Source organism: Cygnus olor, chromosome 11 (genome assembly GCF_009769625.2).
Source record: "Cygnus olor isolate bCygOlo1 chromosome 11, bCygOlo1.pri.v2, whole genome shotgun sequence".
Classification (NCBI taxonomy): Eukaryota; Metazoa; Chordata; class Aves; order Anseriformes; family Anatidae; genus Cygnus; species Cygnus olor.
This window is the reverse complement of record NC_049179.1, coordinates 13,403,511-13,428,499: the sequence shown is the minus strand read 5'-3', so window position 1 is coordinate 13,428,499 and position 24,989 is coordinate 13,403,511. Positions and strand designations below refer to the sequence as shown.

The 24,989-nt window shown below is 39.9% G+C and overlaps 1 protein-coding gene across 8 annotated transcripts in view; it reads left to right on the top strand.

Moving 5' to 3' along the window:
- The window catches only part of ZFAND6 (zinc finger AN1-type containing 6), a 44,084-nt gene extending 21,284 nt beyond the window's left edge, over positions 1-22,800 (top strand). For 7 of the 8 annotated variants that reach the window (XM_040569483.1, XM_040569481.1, XM_040569476.1 and 4 more), the window contains 5 exons: positions 8,996-9,165; positions 10,365-10,476; positions 12,705-12,805; positions 21,141-21,254; positions 21,870-22,800. In XM_040569483.1, coding sequence (XP_040425417.1) covers positions 9,015-9,165; positions 10,365-10,476; positions 12,705-12,805; positions 21,141-21,254; positions 21,870-22,018 — 627 coding nt within the window. In that variant the 5' untranslated portion in view covers positions 8,996-9,014 and the 3' untranslated portion in view covers positions 22,019-22,800. Of the gene's footprint in view, positions 1-8,995; positions 9,166-10,364; positions 10,477-12,704; positions 12,806-21,140; positions 21,255-21,740; positions 21,788-21,869 lie in introns of all 8 variants that reach the window. The other variant, XM_040569484.1, reaches the window with a different exon arrangement.
- Positions 22,801-24,989: the final 2,189 nt, after the last annotated feature.

The following is a 24,989-nucleotide window of genomic DNA, read 5'->3' as shown; positions in this document are numbered from 1 at the left end:
TGATATGCTTAAAATAAGTGAAACTTATGCTGTATTGTGAGAAGATTACTTATTCACTGAATATCAAAAGAAGCGATTACTGAATCTGTATCTATTCTTTTAGTAATTATATGGGTAATCTTGTAAGTGATTGAATCTTCCCTACGTATTATTTTTTATCAGTTTGTAAATCCAAACCTGTTTTGAAACACAGCATGAAAGAGAGTTTATGGAGTTGCCCTCTGTGTACATGCCTTAAACTTGGGTCTGGTATCGTAAAGGAATGTAGGGAATTTTAGGATCTTCTAATTTTACCCAACCCCTGATTTCTGAAATGGCTGACTGCGCTGTGTGGTGCCAAAGCAAGCCAAATGTGGCTTTGTCTTGCCTGTTTCAGAGTAAGCTGTCTTGTCATTTCTGGAGCACTTTGAGAATTTATTTGAAACCTGACAGATTAATGACATGCCTTCTTTTAATTTATAGAGCTATGATAGAAATATGGAGAGTAACTTGAGGATTCCTGCTGTCTTTGGCTCCAGGCACCTCAATGCCAAAGTAGAGCTATGAGATAGCACTCTCTAGAGTTTGTGCCCGGGGAAGAAGAGGGCTCACCCAGCAGCTCCTGCAGCTTGACACCAGTTCAGCTACACTTGATGGAAACTGGTTTGTGTAAGCTCAGGTGGCAGGCTGCTGGAAAGCAGTTACTGAGATGGTTTGGTTTTCTAATGGGTGTAACTCTTCAATCGTTCCTCCTGAGCAGACGCCTGAACAGCACTGCCTAACATTTGTGCTCTTTTATTCATGTTTATGTATTCTATCACCATAATAACTTCATGTAAGGTTTCTGTCCTCCTGTCACAGAGACAGCCGTCTTCCAAAAACAATCCTGCTACCTCTAGTCTCAAATCGTAGGTGAACTGGGTGGGCTAAACTAAGCAAGTGCACCTTCACATTTTGCAAGAAAGAAGCCTTTGTCTCCTTTGGCTTGCCTACTGACTAAGGGTGGTTGGGTAGGACAGCGTGACCAGTAGGGTGCTGGCCGGTGTCCTCCCTGCGTTCCTCAGATATGCCTCTTGGACTTCTCCCAGAGATAACGTTACAAAAGCAGCTTCCAGAAACATGACCTGCTCTTTTCTCTTGCTCACTTTGCTTGGTCTGTAATTCACTCAAAAGTTGTCTTTTGCTTTGTACAAAATAACTGTAGTTACTGTGTTGCTCTTGGTGCTTTCAATGTTTAACTAGTTATCTTTATTGAAGGTCCCTATCCTGTGTTACTGTAAACAAGTGTGTCCTGCTCCAGGGGCTACTGGCTATTTTTTCTCTTGAATGGTAGAAGTGATTTTTGTGCTCTGCAGTTATTTTTATTTTGTTTTAAACTTGCATTTAGGTTGACCTCTCCGAAAAGGCAGCTTTGTCAGCTTAGATTTTCTAACAATCATCACTGAAGAGGCCAAAGCTTTGAGCTAGCGGTGGTGTTTCTGAAAGCTGCTAGGTACTTCTCTGGGCTGGAGTTTCCTGCGTTACCTGGGACTGTCTTCAAGGGTATTGTGCTGCTAGGGAATGAGAATTAAAGAAGCAGCTGTTGGGTCTTCTGCCAGACTGGTGTCTCTTTGAATTTCACAAAGTTTGGATAATGCCATACACGAGGGCCTAACGCTAATAAAGCAGCGGTGTTGGTCGTCTTGAACTAAGAAATCCAAACATTATTTTTAGTACATCTAAACACACACACCTTGGTATCTTGAACTGTACTTTTCTACTTTAGTCTTTGTGTGAAATACATCCAAGATAGGAAGATTCTTGAAATTTTTATACAGAGCACTGCATTTAGTCTTGTAAGGTGCTGCTGGGGTAACATCTGGTACCAAAAGCCTGTAGCTCCCTGTGGCAGCTTTCTGGAATTCCAGCACTCATGAAACAACTTTTGTCTGTGCTCTACCTCTTAGAAATCCCATGTAAGTGACATGTGACTCCTTGTACTAGTCAATAAACCATACCTGTTACCATTCTCATTACTTTTAGGATTTAGCCTTCAGTAGAGTGGTGAACATCGTGGAATTGCCACTTTATTTGGTATGGTGAAGGTAGTAAAAGGTTTGGAGACAAGAACAACTTGCGTCTGTTGTCTGTTTGTAGGCATACTTAGTGGTCACTGCAAGTAACTTGATGCGTTTGTATGAGGGGAATGAGTTTCTAAAGTACCTTGTTTTACAGAAGCTAATCTTTGGTTCTCGTAATCCGTACTTTGCAAAGGTTGAAGGTGGCCACAAGTAAACAAAGTAACATCTATTAATAGTGTATGCAGGCAAGCATGGAAAGCTGAATCCTTATTATCAATGATCTTCTTGATACCAGTATAGAATCTGCATCTTTATTCTTCCCTACTAAGAGCAAAGAGGTGGTCGTGAAATGTTTTCTTGTTCCTCGTGTAACCTTGAGTGCAAGAGCAGGCAGCTGAAGTTAACAATATAAACTCCTTAACACTGGGGCTTTGTCTATACCGAGTGTTCCTGGGCTGTGCAATGATGTAACGCTGTTAGTAGGGTACTCTGGCTCAGAGCAGTTACGGAAGTTGCTGATGTTCCTTCCCTTCGTAAGACCTGTACTCTGTGTTTTCTGTCCACCTTCTATTTCTGAGACTGCACTTTGTTGTGGCTTTTTCTACCAATGTGATTCTGAACTATGTGAGTAAACAGTCTTTCTCCCATCTTAAATCTGGGATTTATGCTGTAGGGTGAGCGTAGCTTTCTCGAGGGTCCAAACTTTACTTATATTTTAATTTTTGTACTGAAAGATCTGAACTAGCTAGCTATTTAGAATTAGAAGGGGAGAAAAGACTCTTTCCATTTTTTTGGTAAAGTTTCTGCAGGGAGTGCCTAATATAAGTGCTTGTTTTTATCCTAAAATAAGCCTATGCATGAAACAAAAATAAAAAGCTGTTCAACAGGAATAGACTGGAACACAAGTAGATATTAGATGACTTGTCAAGTGAGTTGCAAGAACATGTTACGCAAGTCTTTGGTCACTAGTTTGAATGTTGTGTTTTCAATATTAAGTCATTACATAAAATCTGCTTCAGTAGCTCAAGTTGCAATTTAAAGCTGCATTTAGTTGTGAGCAGAAGGAGAACTCGGGGCCTACTGGAGTCAACTGAAAGCTTTAAAACGCAGGGATTCTCTGGGTGTTGAGGAAGTTAGATAACTCCTGTGTTTTGAAAAATGCAGCAGCTGTGTGTTCTGCTGCTACATGAACAAAGAGGTCACTGCCCTTACAGATCTGCTTGCATAGTTGGTCCTTAACCATTTTCACTTTTTTTTTTAACCCAGAGCGTTCTGATGAAACTGGGTCAGAGTGTAACTCCACATGCAGCTACGCTGGCAAATCTGAACCAGCTGGAGTGTTTTAGCCAGGGTGAGCTGTAGATGAAATGACATGTCTGACTGCAACCAGAAAGCTGGGCTGAGCCTTAATGGCTGAGGCCCCTATTCAAATCTGCCAGTTCTTCTTGGCTCCCTAGCAAGTTGCTGGGACATGGCAATGCCTTAAAGCAGCTACAAGTATCTGCTCTGTGAATGTAAATTGGAGCTTTCTGGGAGAGAGCAGAAGAGTAAAGAGAAAGGACTATTTTGTAACTCGCTATTGATTCATGCTTCTGGGGCTTTATACCCTGAGCAGCGTCCTGCTTTCAGTGTGACACCTGAGCAGCCATTCCCTGTTTCTGTGGGTTCTGCTGGGGACTGGTATCCTCTAACACAGCCCTTTGGAAACTCTGCAGCAAGATTCAACAGAGCTCTTTTCTTAGGCCTTTATTTGTCATTTGTTTTGATAAGCCTGTGGAGGAATGCATTTCCTATTTATTACTTTTTGTACTAACACGCCTTTTTCCTATGGTGATACAGGTGGCATTAGATAGCCGTACCAGCATGTGCTATAGAATTAAATGCCTTTTTAGTCTACCCAACTTCATATCTGGCTTTTGTTTGGGCCTGGGATGAAGGTTTGTATGTTCAAGCAGCACAATTTCCATTCTTATAGTTACTTCCTTGCTTCGTTAGCACAAGGGGAAGATGACCATTAGCACTGGTGCTTGTTAAATCAGTGCTGAGAACTGTTCCATTATAAAGGTGATTATGATAGAGGAGGGAATATTCTAATCACTTGTTTAAGAGTTGGACTCATCCTTTAAGTGATTTGAGATGAGTGTCGGTTGAGATCTGTCAGTGCACTGATCCATCGTCCTTGACAGTGAGGAGAGGAGCCTGAACTAAATGCTCTGCTTTCTCTTTGAGGAGTATTTTCAAAGCTGGCATCGGAGAGCCTCAGACTGCCTTTGGGTTTGCTACCGCAGCCAAAGCAGCTGAGTGCTGCTGGGTGGTCTCCTTAGCTTCGGCTTTAGCATTTGGGAGGGATCCTTCTCATACCAGTAATGGATTTTAGAAGTGTACTTCAGGGGTGGTTGATGGGGCAGGGATGGCAAACACAACCTCGCAACTTAAAGCACCGGTGGTGGAGTAGGAATTGCCTGTGCACTGCGCACCTACTGGAGATTTTCCTTCGTGTTGACAGTGTTGAATAAGACGACAAAAATTGTAATCAGAAAAGGCTTGGAAGGGAAACAGAATAAATGCCGTTGAAATGGACATCCCAGAATGGAAAGGAAGTTTAAGGAGAACTTGAATTTGGGATCTTTTCCTTAGGGGAAGACAGATGAAGAGAGAGCTGACTGCAGAGTTAGGATTTTTTCCTCCTCTTGTTGAGGGGAGGGGGGAAAAAGAGAGATTATTCCTAAACCTTGTGTGTTTAATCCTACTAAATGCTGCTCTCTGATCTCACTGATTAACGTTTCAAGCCTGTAAAGCTAGAGTATTGGTTATTTGAAACTCATATCGTATACACATTTTAATTAAAAAAAAAAAAAGCCGAGTATCAAGGTGCTTGCTCCGTGGGGAAAGGATGTGCGTAAGTATTTTGTTACTTGCTTTGTGGAGTGTTGGAAGAGGCGTCTCTCTTCACAGCGAGCCTGACGTCCAGCAGATTTAACCAGCTCTCGCGTTTCCACAGCCTCAGCTCTGTGGATGTTATATGGTTATAATCACTAATGTCCTTTATATGGTTCCTTGTGGTTGCTGCTTGGTATGCAGAATAATTTACCCTCTGCGGACGTGTGCTGGTGAGGAGCGAACGGTGGGACCTGTGTCAGCAGGCTAGTGTTTTACTTGCGTGTGAGATTTTGGTGAGTCAGGCCTTATAGATACAGGAAGGTATCTGTATAGCAAGGCTAACAGAAATGGGCAGATTTTAGTCTAAATTGCTAGAAAAAGAAGGATTTAGCATGGTAGCACACAGCGCTGCGGACTTCTAGTGGCAGCAAAGAGTATTTTTGAATTGAGCAGTAATAAAAATTACCAGAGGTAATCTCAGCTTAAGTTTAGCAATTTCTAGCTAATGAGAAAAGAGGCCGTCTCCTCCATAATCTTCAGCAAAGTGGATGTTCTGGGGTTGTGTTGGGGGAAGATTGTGTAAGGCTCTTGCCCTTCCCTCTAGTACACTTCCCTCGCATTAGTGCTCGTACAGCTGGTTATACAGCTATACTATAAAGCACAGCAGGGAACATGCTTAAAATATTGTAAAAAAATTTTTTTAAAGATGAATCAATTCTGCATTCAGAGTATCAGGGTGACCCTATGAGCATTGTGCTAGCACAGCTTGCAGGGAACAGGCAGAGCCTGGAAACCTCTCCAGCAGCATTACAAGCTCCACGCTTGTTTTGTGACACCTCCGAGGGGGACATATATGCGGCCACGTTGGTCCCAAGACCTTGCTGTCACTGCAGCTATGAAGTTACTTCCACTTTTGTACTCGAGCCAAGCCAGGAGACCAGTCCTGAAACTACAGATAGGGTATGTGCTTGGCGTGTATTGTACAGTAGCTTAATCCCCAGTAATGGCCTGCTGCCACTAGAAGGGGCCGTCCTGTTTTAACCTTGTCGCTTCCTTTGCACCGCGCGTTGGTTCTCGAGTTGGTTGTCTGTCAGATCTGCAAGCTCTCCGGTCCACCGGCATAAATATTGCTGTTTTTCCATCGGCTGAAGGAGCTGCTCTGACTCACCTCGTGATTGCCGGCTCCAGTGCAGAGGAAGGGGTGGGAACGCGCAGCGGGGGCCGGGGCTGTGCGAGCAGGATTACCCCTTTCACAGCCCTGCTAAGGTGCAATTTCCGTGACAGCCCACCATTACACGTGATGGTTGGGCTCGGCGACGTCGTGGATCTTCCTGCATGAGGAATTACAGACGGTTTTGAAGCACGTCTTCTGAAGTTGAGCCAGGAGCTGGAGGGGGGAAGTCTTCGCTCCCCCCAAACATCTGTTCGGCGATCTGTTCAGTGGCTGCTTCCAGAGGCAGGGCAGCAGGTGTACCGTGCTGTGCTTGCTGCCGTCTGACTCCTGCCCGAGTCGTGGGGCAGGAATGCCACTGAGGCACGGCGCTTTGGATCTCAACTCCCTTGTATTCTGAACGCCTGCTTTTGGCCGATGGTTTTCCTAAGGCTTTCAGCGCACTCAGTTGCTGAAACAAGTGGTTCCCCGTGTGTCTTCAGCTGCTGTCTCCCACCCTAACCCCTCTCTTGTGCCCAGCAAGCTTGACAGATGCAACTCGTTTGAGTGGCTGGTTTGCTAAGGTTGATCACTTAGATCTGTTTCAGTGCCTGTTTGCACTGAAAGGGCGGGAACAGCATGGGAGAGGGAGTGAGAAGCTCGGCAACAAGTGCTTATTGTGCTGGTTTGGCATTCTGTGGCTTTAGGGTTTAGATAGATCAGGTCAAGCATCTCACCCAGGAGCTTGCAGGCTGCTGAAAGGGGTGGTCCCCTGTGTGGCATCCCGCCTGTTTGCATACCATCCTTCACATCCCTTCCCAAGTTTTTCCCCTGAGCGTGGTGCTTATCTTGGTTTGTGTGCATGGACTGATTGAGCTCACTGACCTGTCAGAAGACTTGTGATGGCTTTCTTTCTCTTCCTGGCTCGGGGATCTAGTTGGTGGGTCAGCGGAGGTCCTGGTGAGCAGTGGAGCTGGTGGGGGCAGTGTATGCCATGGCCCCCTTCTGAATGCCACAAGCTATTGTAGAGGTTCAACCCCGTTCTAATTCGACTTCCTAACATTGCATCAGTTCAATACTCTTTTCTCCATTTTATTCCCAAAATATTAGCAACCAATACAGGATCTTCCGCTTCCTGTGGCTTTCATTAAAACTCTTCAGAAGAATCCCTGGCACTTCCCTTGGAGATCTGAGTGTTCTGGAGCTTCATGCCATTGGTTTGTGCTTTGCCTGGTGGCTGGATCCACTGCTTAATGAACTCGGGAGCTGGCTGAGCTGGAACTCGGTCCAGCTTTTCTTGTTCTTCTTCTGGGCATCCTTATGCATCTTTCCCAATTTGTTTATTGAATTGGGGCAGGCTCTAAGTCCATGTTAGAAATTGTTATTGTGCGATTGCTTTAGCACCTGGTCCCTTCAGCAAGAGTTGTGTTGGGGAATAAGAAAATTAGCAGTAACTGGTGCTGTTAGTGGGTTCCTGCACGCTGCTTGAAGCTAACTGTTGAGCAGGAACCATAGTAAATTTTGAAAGTCAGTATGGTAGGGTTTTTTAATCTGCTGTTGTCTAAAATTAAAAGGTTTAATACTTGCCTTGTGACACCGAATCTCTATTAGCCATTGAAATACTCAGTCCAAAGCGTTTTGTAATTAGTTGTTCAGTCTTAAATGTACTATGCCAGGAGTGACTTGTGTAAGGTTTCACCTTTAAAGTGGTTTGAGTTACCAAAGCAGAGAAAACTTGTGTTAATTTCAGCTGAGCCATTTGAGTGAAGTGTTATGTTGGGCTCAGCCAGCATAAGAATTGGATTCCCACATGCATTACTTGCAGCTTCATTCGGAAGGGTTATCTGGAGAAAGGCAGGCATGAAAGTGCTCTTTTAGCTACAAGTACAATGCTTCAGCAAAATCAAATTTAGCTGCTATTTGAGGTCAATGGGGGCTTTGTGTGTCAAAATCAAATGCTTCTATATTGGGGTGGGAGAGTGCAGTCAAACAGCTGAAATAACCTTAATTGCAGGTTGAAGCTTAATAAAATACTGAGATTTTTTTTGTCTTCTTGCCTGTACATCTCCCTTGTCTCATGTCTTGAGTACTTTGTGGTCCTTAGAGCAGAGCAGCTTACTGCTGTGAACAGAAGACTGGGCTGTTTCTGTGTTGCTCCTAGCTTTGCAACCCAGAGATTTACTTTCGAGGTATCAATTTCATGTGCTTTTGGGAAATAAAAACAAAATGTAATGGTTGTGGGTGTGAGAGGAGCTGAGGATATTTGTCTAAAAACAAAATAATGGGAAACTTGTTAGCATTTGGCTTCAAATACATATTATATAAAAGGAAATGTTTTTACCCTGGTGTACTTCTGACTGTGGTTTAATTTAGTTTTATAACTTGGCAACTGGTGAAATATGCAAATATCTTGAAACCTCTTTCCCTCTGGATTTTCTTATCTCTGCTTTTGATATATATACTGATATTACTTGAAGCATTGATTAGCAGTGATACTGATAATCTATCTTTGTTTTGACTTGCAGGAATTAAAATCGTCTATGCTTCAGTCTAATTTTTAATTGGGAGGGTTAAATGGTAGACCTAAATTGATCTTGAATGGAATAATTAATGTGTTAAGATACTTAGTTCCTTAATGAGAAACTTTTTTTCTTTTACAACTGGTTAAAAAATAAATAAATAAAAATTCTCAGTGAATGACAGGTATCAATAGTTCATCCAGAAGTTTGACCATTTGAGAATAGTTAGGAGATACCATTGAAGAGGGGTGTTTGTGGTAATTTTATGAAGAAAGTTTTAGGTTATCCATAAATGTCTTTTCTAGAAGATCTTGATGAACCTTAGGGAAATCCAGAGTTCCGAACACTAACTGTAAAAGAGTTTTTCCTGAGGCCTCTAAATAATGGGTTATATCTCTCAATTTCAGGTGTGTAGAAGAAGGGAAAATGGCTCAAGAAACCAACCGTAGCCAAGTGCCTATGCTTTGTTCCACTGGTTGCGGATTTTATGGGAACCCTCGTACAAATGGCATGTGTTCAGTGTGCTACAAAGAACATCTTCAAAGGCAGAACAGTAATGGTAGAATTAGTCCTCCTGGTAAGTAATGCTATTGTAGTGCTGTTTGAAATTTGAAATGGAAAGTTAGGCTGTAGCTTGATTCTTGACCATGTCCAGATACTAAATATGCTTGGAAGCATAGGAGTACTAGAGCAAACCACTCTATCCTATTCAGGTATTTTACCTGTTAGATTAAACTTGTGTGAAATGTTCACAGTGTAGTTGTGCTGTGATTAATCTGCTTAGAAGTGGCTAATATACTTTTAGTATGTTATGCTGTTTCCAATGTCATGATAAAAATGCAGAAAAATACCACATCAACACATTTCCTGAAATTACTGACAGTAGAGAGAACATCTAGCTTGGGGAATGTTTGTGAAAAGCATTTAAAATACAGGCATTTAGGTTTGTAGCCTGATGCTAAAGGATTAACCTCCACTTTTTTTAAAGTTTCTCCTAATGTCATAGTTTCTTGTTTGTTTTTTTATCCTTATTTGGTACAAAACAGATTGTAATAATTTCAGTGGGTTGAGGAACTCTTCCTATATTTGCTCTCCAAGAATAAGCTAGGAGATCTTTCCCCCTTAAAATTCATGGCAGCTCCCTCAGAAAGAGGAACCCTTTCTCTATTCACCTTCACTCTGATGTTTCTGCTTGGGGAAGAAGAGAGAGGAAGTGCTTCCCTCTAAAACCTGAAATGTCTCTTTTGGCTTGGCTGGATGCTGACACCAAGAATCTCATGTTGTGTTCCTCAAGACTTCCTTGACTTTTAATACTAACTTCTAATATTAAAGCAATAGATTTCATTGCTTGAAATCTAGGGTTCTAGGGTTCTACAACTTCGGAATGGATCCTAAGGTGATGCTAGGATGCAATAATACTGTTTCTCACAGATCCATCTTGTTTTATTTAATAAAATAAAACTTCAGTCAGAAAACTGGAGTTTATCCTGAGAAGGCTGTTTGTAGACACTTGAGGTAGCAGAAAATAGTAACTATTTTAAAGCTCCAGCACTACAGTTTTGTGCCGTGGAGCTTCTGGGGGCCTGGGGCTGGAACATGTTCAAAACATGGCCAAGCAGAATTACTTCTTGTGAAATTATTTTTCGTTATGGTATTGACTGAGATTCAGTTACTTTCCTGGCTGGTGTCACAGGGGTTGAAGAATAATTGCACTGTGTAATTTATGTAATCCCAGGAAGTAGTGTAACACATTTTACATTAGTGTCTTCCTTCCAGCAACTTCTGTCAGTAGTATAACTGAGTCCTTACCAGTTCAATGCACAGAAGGCAGTGCCCAGGAAACTCAGTCAACTTTAGATTCTACATCAACTCCATCTATGCAGCCAAGGTAAGCTGTTTCTGTCCGTTACTTTTTGTACATAAAAATGTTTTAATCAGCATGATGAAATGAACTGTGCTCTGACTCTGCATAATTAAATGCCAAGACCTGGATTAGGAAAACATGTAAGATTTAACTGAGAAATTTAAAGCATGGGATCTCAGTAAATAGTAGCCGATCTGTTAGCTACATCTTGCATTCAAATGTAAATTTGTCTTTAGAATTTAGCCTCAAATAGGAGTGTTGCCAGCTTCATGCTGTTCTACAAAGACTTGTCTGGCTAGTCTTCCGGCTCCACCATGTGCAGTTGGTTGTATATTTACCAAAGGAGAGCTCTTTCCATCCCAGAAATTTGAGGGTTTTGTAAAATGGCAGAAAGCTATTGACTAGTACTCTCATAAATAAATGTATGATAATGTGTTAAGGAATAGTAGTTTCACAAAACGTGGAGCATACAGAGGAAAATATGTATGAATCTTAGTACAAGTGGTACTGCTGAACTGATGTCTTATTAAACAACTAATTTCCAACTGGATTATTCAAGGAGAGGTAACAGCCCTTTGCAAATCCCTCAGACTTAAAGTGCTTTCCATTTATGAAAGCTAAATATTTATTTGGTAGCTGCATTTCAGTTTAGGAAGACATAACCAACAGCAACCCTTTTTTTTTTTAAAGTGCTTTGGAAATTTTTGCAGTGAAAAACATTAGTTACACTATGGAAGCGAAATGAGAGTTTGAATAAATATTACTGCTAATTTAAAAAATTGAGATGTAATAAAGGACAGGCCAAGGGTAAGCAAGATCTGATTTCGTCTGTTATTGTTGACTGATTCTGTTCAGACTGTTTTCTGCTCCTTAGCTTTTTATAGGAGGTGTTATCTCATGCTTGGGTCCTGCATATGAACTGAGTGCTAGATGCCATGCTTGATGCTATATTTGGTCTTTCTATTCTGGGATTTCTAATTGAGGTAGAAAGTATATATCTTACCCTGATATAACACTTAATCTGTATTTAAAAGGAAACACCTGCTTTTTATATATATATGTATATATATATATACATGTGTATATGTATATATATATTTATATATAATTGTATATATACATGTGTAAAATCATCTAGGTCAATGCACAGAGGTGAACCAATTACAGTGCCTTGGGTTTGTTTTCCCACCTAGCCTTTACAGTATAAACATTTTTTTAAAGTATTTTTTTGATCACTAGCTTGGTTATTGGTTACAGAAGAAAAGATGGATGGTGGCTCTGAGACTTGCACTTTAAAAAAAATCAGTATCACTTGCACTTTTTTCCGAAATAAAAGTAGGTGATCTGGTCATACTTCAGAGTTATGATACACTGAGGAAATGTCTGCTAAATCGAAAATGGACTTTTGTAGGTGACGTAGCCTGCAGTTCAAGACCTCTATGTAACACTTGGCAATTAAAATTACAGTTCTGATGCCCTGGTTGCATCACGGACTACTGGTAGGGCTTTGTTGGTTCACAGACTGCTGGGTAATCTGATTTCTTGAATTCAGAGTGAATCCCTGAGAGGAAGGTGAGAAATAAGTTGGACAAGTGGATAGTTTTACCCCTCACTTGGGCCTTGTCCCACAGCAGAAGTGCTGGTGAGCAGTTTGTGACTGCTAGAATTAAATCTGTCTCCCATAACTGTCCAGGGTATTCACCTCTGAGTTTTCAGCCACACTGATTTTAGCAGTATGGCTGACAGGGTTGAGAAATTTGGCCATCACTGCTTTTTCCCTGCAAAAATACAAGGGGTTCTGCGTACAACTGCAGATTTTTTATTGCTGGAAACATTGACATGCTGCAATTTTCTTGTTCGTATCACTGGAATACCAGAAGTAGCTCCTCTGCAATTATCTTGATGGCGTATGTTATAGAAATCTTTGCGCTCTGAATGTTGCATTGTTGCTTCTGTGTGGAAGGATAGTATGCCAAACTACAAAAAGGTGGGGGGGGGAAGACCCAAATGTTTTTTTGGTAGTTGAACTGACTTACTATATTCACTATGAATGCAGTGAATGCAAAAATGTTTATCAGCTCAGCTTGTCTGGTATTCTTAGCGTAACACTTTTTTTAGTGGTTACTGAAGCAACTTCAGAGTGAAAAGTTTTGGCATGCTCTCTTGTCAAGACTTAAAGTATTTCTTTAATGAATGCTCTTAGGATATGGACGTGCCTTGTTTAAAAGTAACTTTTTTTTTTTGCCTTCTAGCCCTGTGTCAAGTCAGTCACTTTTAACAGAATCTGTAGCATCATCCCAACCGGATAGTACGGCCGTGGACAAAACAGTACCTGAGACAGAAGATTTGCAAGGTTGGTGCTTAGTTTTCAGAGATGGAGCTTATGAATAATGCTTTTAAATCTGTGTTCATAATACACTCCTGTTCAAGAGATGGCTCATTCTCAAAACCAAATGTTCTGTGAAATCAGATGGCAAAATAAGTATTTTTTAAATATATGAGCCTTAAACTGGAAATTTCTAACTTTAATTGTGGATTTCAGTATCTGTTGCATCAGGTTTATTAATTGGGGTTAGAAATGCACATCATAAATGAACCTATTGTTAAGTCTTTGTGCCACAGCTGCTGCATGCAGACAGAGCTCTGACTATATATTACTTCCCAAAATAGTCATTTTCAGGTTGGGCAAATATCACAGAAGTTTAAGCATATTTGTTAGATAGGATGTTATGACAGAGCTAAGAACAGTGTTATTCTCTAGTATAAACATGAAATGCCTACAAAAGAGCCTTTCACCTAAGAACTTTATTGGCTGTGGCGTAATATTTTAAACCACTGAAATTAATGTTATCAAAGATAAAATTGCGGAACTATGCACTCTGGTTGCTTGAAGGAAAATAACTGAGTGGTTCACTTCAAGTATATAGGCCTAAAATCTTATTGCTCTTACAATGTAAAGTGTTTTTTTCCCCGTTGATTCTTATGTACGGGCTTGCAGAGCTTAAAACTAAAGTGTTTTAATAGCATTTATTAGGAAAATGCAAGCATAACAGATAGCATACGAAATCTGCTCAGGCCTGTAATCTGCAGACATTATAAAAGTTTTTTGAAGGTAAGTCAGTAAGTATTCTGCTATTTCTTTTGCTGACACAGCTAACGCTTCAGTGAGTAGAGCTCTGTTTCTGTGGACTTGTCTTTAAATAGCTCTTTGGGCTTTCCCATAAATAGAGCATGCAATTCCACTTAAAGTTGATAAATGCAGTTTATTTTATTGAACTTCCAGTATTGAAGTTCTGCATTTCAGATATTATACTAAACATGAATTCTCCCTTTTTATAGGGCAGAATAGTCAAGTCATTGTTTGTGGCTATTACCTCCTCGGTGCTGAGTAAAGGCCACATCGTTGGTCACACAAACAGTAGCTGTGAAACTCAGAGAAAAGGTTGTAATGCTAGTGCCATTTTGTACTAGCCTTTGAGAAGTCGGTTATTGGACAAATGTTTGTTTAGTCTTGATCTGTTCTAGATGTATGTTCTAATACCTGTTACTTTGTTTTCTGGAGCTGAAAGCATTTGTTGCCTCAGCTTTAACAATGCACACAAGGCATGCTCTTAATATATAGATCAATGACATCTGACCCTACCTGGTCTGCGGGAAGAGCAAGGGCTGAAAAGGCTTATGCTTCTAAAGTCATATATATTTGCCCAGTGGAGGTAGACTTGCAAGCTAGGCTTTCAGCTGATATACTGCTCAGTAATAAAAATAGCTTTACTTTCAGCTCAGCACTATAGACAAAATGGGATGTGCTGCGTACCAAGTGTAACCTAGCTCCTGTGCAGGTATGTCCCTTGCAGGGGACCTCAGAAGTAGAACAAACACAAATCTGGCACTACGGGTTTATTCTGGTATTGACGTAGTATGTATCAGGCAATATAAAGTCAATTTTTGTAAGCTGTTTTTCCTTTGACCGTCATGTTTTTTTTTCTCCCTCACTATTTCAAAAGTTTCCACAACCTGTTAGTCTCATGATTCTTTGTTTTCCATCCAGTGCCTGAATTAGTGCCTCTGTTTACATACGTATCTTGCTTGCTTGGCTTAGCTGTAAATCAAAACTCCGGGTTTGTAGCATGTACTGCTTTTTCACTTGGAGGCAGAAGGAAGAGTACTTTATTCTAAAATAATCTTTGGTTCTGGTACTGTTGGTGACTTGGGCCTGTGAAAAGACTTTCCCCAGCAAATTTCCAGAAGAATGTCTCTTCTTAGCCCTTTGGATAAATGTTTGCTCCTTCTAATTCTTCGTAGGAGAAGATGGTTTCTCAACTAGAAGCTTTGATTTCAAGGGTATATTCCTATTTTACAGTACACATTTCAAGGATCAACCTATGTCTGGTGTTTAGAGTACTTCAGCTGTGTCCTTTTCTTTGTACCTTAATGATTTCTAAACTAAGAACATCAGCACGTAATTGCAGTTCTAAATTACAATCTCTATTTATAACTCACGGTAGCAGGGTCAGCCCCATTTTCTGAAGAGTGCTTCTGTGCTGTCCCTTGACTGAAAATCATCTGAAATTTAGTGTTTCCAGTTTTAATATTCTACTTTAAAAGTGTAAGTTTGGAAAGAAAGCAACTTATAATGGATGCTAAGCGGACTTAATTGAATTGTCACAATTCTGCATCCTAAAGACTTTTTTCTCACAGCGTTCAGAATTTGAATTTTAGGCTGCTGACAAGAATGTAATAGAAATGTGTGAATCAGTTATTTAGCATTGTCTAGCTATGTAGTGTTTAAAAAAAAAAAGCCTCGATATTGAGGGAATTGGTCCCAGACAGAAGACCTTATAATTCTACTCGTGTTGATGCGGGGGAGGAACAAAACACAAAATTGTCTGATTCAATCACTTGTTCAGCATTTATTATTCTGAAAAATATTGCTTCATTAGAATACTTGTCTGAAGCAAATTGTTTTGTACTACTATAATAAGTTAGTCTACTGCAGTTGTTTGGTCGAAGTCCCATTACTTAACACTTATTAGAATTTACTAGTATATAAAATCAATGAAAGATTAGCTGAATGCTTGGTTTGCTAGATTATTTTAAAGCAGACATAAATTGGACTTGAGCTGTGTGCACACAGTTCATGCTGTTTGCAGAGAAGCTAAAACTACAAAGCTGAAATCCCAAAGAGCAGTTGAGATTTTTCTCTTCATTGAATTTGTGTTTGAAAGAAATAAAGAAAAAATACAGAATATGTTAATAAATCTAGTCTTTCCATATAGTGTTTGTCATAATGCTTGTGGGCACTGAACACTGCAAAAAGCCCAGATGCTGTATAGTGGCTAATAGATATTTTTATTTTGAATTTAATGTTTTATGAACATATCATTAAAGGTGACCTAAAATGAAACACATTAAAGTAGGTACAGTCCAGCTTTTCTAGCAGCTTTCTTCTATTTGGAGCATTTCTCGAGTTCAGTTCGGTTGAAGTGTCTCATGGACTGCTGTACCTTTCACTCATTACAGCACTGTTATAATTAGATGGTCAGGATTCCTTATTTGTTAGCCAGTGGGTTAATGGGGCTGACTCCTGGCAAGCCTGCAAGCGAGGCATTTCACTGCTCTGGGATTAACAGTCTTTGAAAACATCCAGGTTAGGATGTGTACTTTATATTTCAGGGATGCTTTTAAAGGTAAATGAAACTTGTCCTGGGAAACAGGATTATTCCAACGTGTACTTAGTGGAGATCTTGCAGCTCAAGAGCATTGGGATCTAAGTACGAGCTATATTAATGGGTGAGCGCTCAGCCTCTGAGGCTGAAAACTACTGAGTGCCAAGAGAGCCGATCTGGTTTTTGACCACCTTGTAAATTAGGAAGGTCCATATATTAGCACGCAAAACTCAATCGATAACACAATATGGCACTGTTAGTATTTTGAAAAATCAAACTTAACCAACTTGAATAATTAGCTAAAAGGTGCATGTTTGTTGTTCTTAATGAAATCACCTGGCTTGGCACTAGTTTAGGTTTTTGAGAGGTAAAACATTTCAGTAATTATCATTGCTGACTAAATAAAAAAGGTTAATATTAAAACCAATGAGTAGCTATAGAATTTTACGTAGAGATAACTTGGACCTAATGTGAATTCTAGTGAACTAATTACATCAACTTCAGTGGGCCTTATCAGGGCTGTTCCAGTAAACAGTACTGGAAAGGAATTGATGGATACTTCAGGGTTTTTTTTTGTGACAGTACCAGGGACTTAGAAGTAGAGTATAATTTTGATACAGATGCAGAAAATGATGCAGGATAGCCTGATTCACCAGATGAATGATCCAGGGAGAGATGTAAAGTTCATGATAGAGGTTTAAACTAAATTCTTTAGGTAAGTGTGCTTTTATTTAAATGTTCTGTTATCTTATGTAAACTTTTACTTAGTGCTTCCATACTAAAACTGCATACAAGCTCTCATATATGCAGTAGAATATATTTTAACTTCTGCTCTTCTCCTAAGGCTACTCATGTAGCTCAGTGATGTGGTTTTTCTGGCAAACTTTACTTTCTAGTTCATATTTATAAGAAATAGCTCATGTATGTAGCCAATGATTTTAGTAAATGACTTATTAAAAAAAATGCAAATAAATACTGTAGCTTTAATATATTTTTTCCTTTGCATATTTTTTTTTTCTTTTCAGGTACTAGTTTTGTTCTTACCTGTCTTTCATTTTTATCTTCCTCTCCAGGTTTCTATGGGAGTAACTGATCTTTCGTGTTTTACCTCTTGTCACAAAACATTTATCACTTTTAGCCTCACTTTCTATTACTGTTTGAGAGTTTCTCCTGTAGAATATCAGTGAAAACTTGCCGTACCTCACATCTTTTAAATATAAAATTTTACATACAGTTTTATTCCATAAAAAAATTTTCAGGGGAAATCCCAGCCTTATGATGGAATATAAATGTAGCTTTCAGATGTGGAAGTAAGGTTTGCTTTCCCAGTTTGCATAAGATTTGCAGCAGTTCAGAGGCAGTTGGGGGTCAGATAAAGGAGGCTTGCGTTTTCTGATAGTTTCTTAGATGCTTTGACATCTGAAGAGTTTCACCTCAAGGAAAAGCTGGAGCTACCAGCTATCAGTCTTTGGCTGAAGGAACTGAATTTGAATCCAGTCTTGTTTCAGACCATAATATCTACTGGACTTTATCTTTCTGGTCTTCACCTGTAGGCTCAAGATGAAAAGTATGGGATGAGGAGGGGAAATACTTTTCCCTACATTGTAACGGGTTGTTTGGCAAAAGTTTGAGAAGTTAGAGGATGCTGGATGCTTTTTTCAGCTGCTAGTTTTAGTTTAACTGCAGTAATGGAATTTTTTAAAGGGGAGTGAAGTAGTTCAAGAGAGTGTAGGTGAAAGGTTTCTGAGGAAAATTAGGGGAATGTGCTTGCATTCTTTTACACTCTTCTTTTAAAGAAGTTCTTTGTCTGTGCTAGTGAAATGCTGGTCTGATCCAAGCGGATGAAATTGAGGAAACAAGCCTTTCTAAACTGCATAGAAACTTAGCGTGAAGTGCAAGTGGTAAGAAACTTGATTTCTCCTTTTGTCCCGTCTTTAATCTGAGACTGAAACAATCCCTCTGCACTGTTTAGCTCATGTGGGTGGAAAAATGCAAACAAAAAACCCACCACAAAACTGGAATGCAGCAATATCCTACTGTTATCTTTTTGTAGGTGCAGTGTATTTTAGGTTCATTACTTCAGTTTGTAGTTGAGATGTTAGTAGTGATCTTCTGGTTAGGATTAACCTTAAACATTGCATTCATTTGGGACAGACAGTATTCTTCTTCCTAGGTTTGATCAGATACACTTAAAAGGTAAATATAGCTGTTAGTCCCCTTCCTGTGGGAATAACCTTTCTTTCAGAAACTCTGCCTGGTAATACAGAGGCAACGAACATAAAGCATCCAGAGCAGGGGGAGAGAAGAGAACAGAAGAAATGTCAGGAGCTTTGCAACAAATGCGCTCGGTTCTGTGTTGAGCCTGCAGGGATACAAGGACTGAAGCGTGCTTCATCTCCTAGGTGTTGTTTTCATGGTCAGTCAGAGTATGTTGAAGTTCAAGCAGGCTTGGCACAAGCAAAGCAGTAGCAAAAGCTTCTGCCTCTAGGAGGAAATCCAGGCTCTGGTTGTTTTGATCAGCTAGGAACAAGTTCTGTAAAACAAGGAACTTCTAGCAGGCAGGCCAACTTGTCACCTGCAGAAAAATGAGCGTTTCTTCATGCTTTATTCTTTTTCGGCTAGTTGGCAGCTTGTACTGGTACTGCCACTGCTTCTGTTCTCTAGCTAAAGGCAGAGCTGGGGCTGGGGGAAGGGAGGGAACCGGTTCAAGCACCACAGGCAGCAGCATCCTGGAATCCAGACAAAGTACAGCAGCTGGGAGTGGTTGCAACATATTTCCTGCAAGCTCCAAGCGGGGTGGTATTGCACTTTACCTGGCTTTTTTCTATTGTGTTCATCATGTTTAGTTTATAGACTGAGCACTAAGCACTGGTGCCTTGTTATCTAAAGGTGGTTTAGTAGTCAGGACATCTATAATTATCAAAGAGGATTTTGAGTTAAATCTCTAGCTTCCATGGAAAAGCAAACGGATCTAAAATTTATGGTTACTACAGTAGATACAAAATGACTCGTGGCAGCAGTAGAAAAATCTTCCCACTCGGTTCCACAGAAAGCAGCAGCCCTTAAATACTTTTAAGCCTTTTTTAGTGTGAGATTCATATGCACAAAGATCTATGTATGTATTAGAGCCTTGTTATGCAGGGAACAGTGCCAGTTTTTCCTAAATTTGGTTAACAGTTAGAGGCTTTCTGTAAAACTTATATTGAAATAACTGGATCTTGCTACAAGAGGAAATGCAAGCCGGAGAGTTTTAGCTCCTAAATGCCAATTTATGGCATAAAGCTTTCTTAACAAATTAATGAACACAGGAATGTCTGTTCCATATAACACTGCAAGAGTTCATTTCAGTAACTCTTACTTCTTCTGATACTTACCGCACATCTTTTAATCCTTACTGCTTTTATACTTATCTTGCAAACCTTTTAATGTTATCTGTCCACTCACATATTTGCCCTTTAACAGCCGTGTAAAGCCATTTGCAAACTATCATTTTATAAATTTCAGGAAACGAAAAAGCTGCTGCTTGCGACATAGATGGTGATTTTAAAATGGTTTAATAAACCATATTTAATAGCCTGTCCTTGCTATCTTAACATTTGAAATATGCTAGTCACTTGTGCAAAGTCTTTGCTGTTCAGAGATTTTGCTAGCTGTTGATGTCTCTACCATGTTTTGATACAATACAAAAAAGACAAAGTGCCACTTCCTTAACCACTCTCCACCGCCAAAAAAATGAAATAGTAGCACGAGGAGAGGGGAGAGCAAAAACCACCTGGATTATCGAGCAGAGTCGCTGTCAACTGGCACAGAACTAGCAAGGACCTTGATGCATCTGACAGTCTGTGCCTAACAAAAGTCCAGCTGCACAGAGATGCCTGCAGCTATTTCCTGACAAATGTCTGGGCTTGCTGTTGTATTTTGTTCTTTACCACACTGGTTCTAGTTCTGCTTCCATTGATGCTCCTCTGAGCTGGAGCTTGCTTTTGTTCTTTCCCTCTTTTGCTGCAAATACTCCTAGCTTCTGTGTACCTTACTAGTAACTTGTCCTGCTGTCATACAGCAATAGCTGCTTGGCAGAGCTCGGATCTTAGCACTTCTTGGAATTAAGTGGCTTTTTTTTTTTCTGGTTTCTATTTCTGTTTTGTAATGTAAGGAATGTGCAAATACTTGAGGAAAACCAGCCAATATCTATTTTTACCTAGGTAAGGCAAATACTACGGTTACTTGTTCATAATCTTCCATGTAACCTGTCCCTTTCAGACGTGGGAAAATATAAAGGTAGTCTGAAGGTTGTCCCAGCAAATCTCTTTAAAATGGGATAGGTGTTTACCTACCTCCTGAGTTTCAGGGTAGTGTACTTCCCCTTATATTTCTGTGCATCTTGGGCTATTAGTATCTTACCCCTAATTAGTGACGAGCCCCTGTGTAGGCTTTCTTCAGGTGTACATGAGCAGCAGCATCACAGTAGTAGAGACTGTTCTGAAACACTGCACTTTGGATGGCTTCAGTATTGCAGCCTTCAGCAAAAAATAATGTTGCTTCAGCATTTGGAAGGGAATGTTTTTCTGAACCAATCCTAATAATATGCAAAGCTTCTCACACTTTTTATAAGCAGATTTTAGGAAACAGACCAGTAGCACCAATAGGAAACACTTGGTGTTGGATGTTCATTTTCTTCAGAAATCTGGTAGCACTGGATCTTAACCTAATTTTTAATTATTCTGATGTATAAAGGGATGGACATCAATTTTTTCCTTTATGGTATTGTTGTACTGTGGGTTTTGTATGAGTGTTCAGTGAATTCTCTCCATGAATTAGACTGAAGGTTTGGAGGGAGGGAGTTCCAGTACCAGTGCTGTGAGTACGTTATACTTCAGACGTGGAAGTTGCAGCAAAATTGCTAACCCCAGAGCCTAAACTTACAATGTGGGATTTAGATTTATCATATGACTTAAACAGGGGAAGGGGGAAGAGAGAGAGAGAGATGCTTTTCCACTGTTCTCATCAACTTTTTAATATTAGCTTCAGTGTCAGAGAACGCAGAGCCTACACCTGAAGAACAAGACAAGTCACTTGACAAACCAAAACAGAAAAAGAATCGCTGTTTCATGTGCAGGAAGAAGGTTGGACTTACTGGTAAGAAATTTCAATTTTACTTCGTTCCTAAAAGGAGAGAGATTTAGGCTTTGGACCTTTTGAAAGGGTCTTCTCTTAGGGCAAAAATGGGGCTTGGTCATCTCTTGATGCTGTAAATTTGAAATAAAAATTGGGCAAAGGTGCTTTCAGCTGGCTTGTACTAGATTTAGTCTTCCATGTACACATTTTGTTTTTCGGTTTCCTTTTTTTCTAGTGAAATTTATAACTCCAGATATTGTCCTTTGGAAGTCTTCATAGCTGAGGAATTGGCTGATGTTTGCTGCCATTCACTAACCACCCTTTGCAGTGGTTCAGTGAAAGGGCCTGAGGAACTTGAGTTCTGTGGGGTGAAGATTAACAAATTAAATGAGCAGGAGGTCTCCAAGAGTGTTTTGTACTAGTATATCGTGATAGGAGGGAATGGTCAAGTCAAATCTTACTGTAATTGCTTAAATGTATTATTTGTGATTCTTATGCTTTCTGCAGCAGAGGCTCTTTGGCTGATTGACACTGGTGACTGAGATTTATTGATAGTGAGTGAACACATTCAGGATTTAAAACAAGCCAGTATAATTAAGAATGTTGAAATGTCTAAACTAATATTTGTGTCCACAGGGTTCGAGTGTCGGTGTGGAAACGTTTACTGTGGTATGCACCGCTATTCAGATGTACACAGTTGCTCTTACAATTATAAAGCTGATGCTGCTGAGAAAATCAGAAAAGAGAATCCTGTAGTTGTTGGGGAAAAGATCCAGAAGATCTGAACTGCTGCTTCTGCTGGAATACAAAATCCTTTGACCATCTGCAGATTAAATTGACTTGAGCTTTTTTCCTTAGTCATCAGGAATGTAGAGCAGTGTATCTTGCCTAGACCTTTTAATCATGCATGTCATCAGATGAATAGATTTTGTTTTTGTTTTTGTTTTTTGAAAATGACTGAACATTTATTTTCATTGCAGTTTTCTGTGGCTGAAGACTTAAGTAAAACTTTACAAGTATTATCCTTTAAGATCATTTTAATTTTAGTTGAGTGCAGAGGGCTTTTATAACAAACATGGAGAAAATATTGGAGGGCTGTGCTTTTCCAGGTTAAAACATGCATGCGTTAACTTTGCAGTTTATTTTCTTGTTGTATATAGCTTTTCTCTGCAGCACAATTTCCTTTTTTTGATAATGCCTTGTATGGCACAACTAGTTATCAGTAACTGAATGTATTTTAATCATTATGGCTGCTTCTGTTTTTTTCCCCATTAACGAGAGGTTATACATGTTCGCATATTAGCTTGTTTGCACCCTCTACCTATTTATGTATGAATCATTTGTAATGAGAGTGTGTGCTGAGATTGTCTGTGTGTTTTTTTTAAATTGGTTTTTGTTTCTGTGTGTATGGGGGGAAGGCTGTATGCACATCACTGACTGCAGGTTTCATTGGGAGTACATCCATCAGTCTGTCTGTACACAAATATGAAGAATGATCTGAAGTACCTGTGCTGTATTTATGTTTATCCACGTCTTAACTTTGATTAAATAAAATTAAAAAAATTGAGCCCCTGTGGCTGTCACTAGCATCTGTAATCTGGATTTTTCCTGCTTTATTTTCATGGGACCTTCCACTGGTGTTTTGTTTACTTACAATGCATTGATCCATAGGCTGTACCTAATCCAATGCCAGCTAAGTTCTGATTTATATATAGAGAGAGAACTCTTTACCTATTCACTTATAACTACAGGTAAGACTCTGATTTCCAGAACCTTTCTATCTTGTATACTTACTGTGGTACGCACTGCTATTCAGATGTGCACAGTTGCTTCTACATTATATATTGATCCATACCGCACAGGGAGTTCTCCGCGCTTCCTGTGCAGTGTCACTCCTGTCTGACAACGCTCTATAGTTGGGGACGTGCCTACAAGAACAAATGTCTCCAGCTTTAAGTCAGTGATTAGGCTGTGGATCCATGTGTGTGTGACTATAGTCCTAAGTAATATTGTTGTGGGGTTTGTGATCCACTGTTTGACAGAGCACTGCACAAACTTCCTTGAAGATAAAGATGGGTAAGAGAATGGTTCTTGAGACAGTTTCTCCATCTCCAGTGAACTGTTCTTTTGAGGTTCGAAATCTGTGGGTTTCAACATTGAACGCTGCCACAGCCACCCTCCCTATGCTCCTTAGTGCACCTACAGGCTTGTAAGTAATCCTCCTTTGGGGATAGAGGGTATTCTTTTATGATCTTGTCGGGGGTGTTCATTAATTTCCTTTTTACTTAAGACCACCTATTTTGTCAGATCAGAGTCAGTGCCTCAACTATTCATCCATCCCGGTCATCTATATGACAAAGGTTGAGTGGTTTGTGTAGTAGCACGGTACATTCAGCCAGGGTTGCTTATCACAGAACATAACAGTACACTAAAGTAGAACCAAATCCTCTCCAGATGGTACTGCTCCCCAGTTGAAACTTCACTTTGGTGACTTGCCTGCTGCTTTTGAACATTTGCGAAATAAATGAGATTGCATGGCTTTATTTAAAATGTTCAATTTTTAATCAAAGCTGACTGCATCCTTTAAAATTCTGAATGCTCTTTAAAAGCTATGGCTGGCAATTAGTAGATAAAGCACTACATTTAGCATATAAACACTACACAGCAGAAGGAGCTTTCTCTATCAGATAGCAATGGAAAGTGATTTGCAAGACCCGATAATAAATGAAGTATCTTGAGCTTGCAAAAATAGTTTAATCACAATTTATGGAACATGTTTTTTTTAATAGTAAAGGAGGGTGTAAATAACTCCAGCAAGTTTCATTAATGGTCTGCTCCTATGGGTCAAAGATCTTACATTTCCTTACAGCATTTGCTAAACTTCCTCTGACGTAGCACAGACAATGGAAGAACAGCAGCAGCATCTTTCATGGCTGTCTCTGCTTTCCTCTTAGCTACTTCTTCCCTACTCAGTTTGATTTCTTCTCTATTCACTGTTTCTGGTCTCTCTTCCTAAAAGCGTCTTTTTCATACATGCCCCTCTCTAGTCTGCTTTTCATCTGACAGTGACACTTCTGGGCTAAGCAGAGAAGATGCTGTAGGTTTAACAATGGAGGAAAAAGAATTGAGCTTTGTAAGTTCTGGTATCTGAGACTGGAAGAAGAAAGGGTAGAAAAGCAGCTGCCCTTGGAATTCACATAATCCCTTTACCACTGCCTGCTATGAAGCAACAACTCTTCTGGCCCTTGATTGTATGGTAGGAAACGTGACTGTGCCAAGAGGAAACTTGACTTGCAGTGTGGTGGCAGTACTCAGCCTGGGTCAGTGTTAGGCAATTCTGTTTCTACACATCATTCTCAAAGCAACCTAAAAATCTTTGTGGCCTGGTTTATGCAGATAGGAGTTAAGGATATATATCAGGACCATATCTTTCAATAAGCTTGCATTTGGACTGGAAATCCTTCTTTCCCTAACAATAAGAGTTGTGTCATCTTTGTTTGCTTTGGCTTTGGCTCCATGTTATCATGGTGGTTGATCTGCCTCTCAATCTGGATAACCAGTAATGCTTTATATTTTGTCATCAGCTCGAGGTTAGCAGATGAGCACTTTAATTAATACCAGCGTATTCACAGCACTACAAAACACTTGAATAAATCTGTTTTTTTCAAGATGCACGCAGCGTTTGATACATACTTCCAAGGTTTTGTTTTTTAGAGTAAGGTTATACGCACAATTCCTATAAGCTTGGCACGAAAC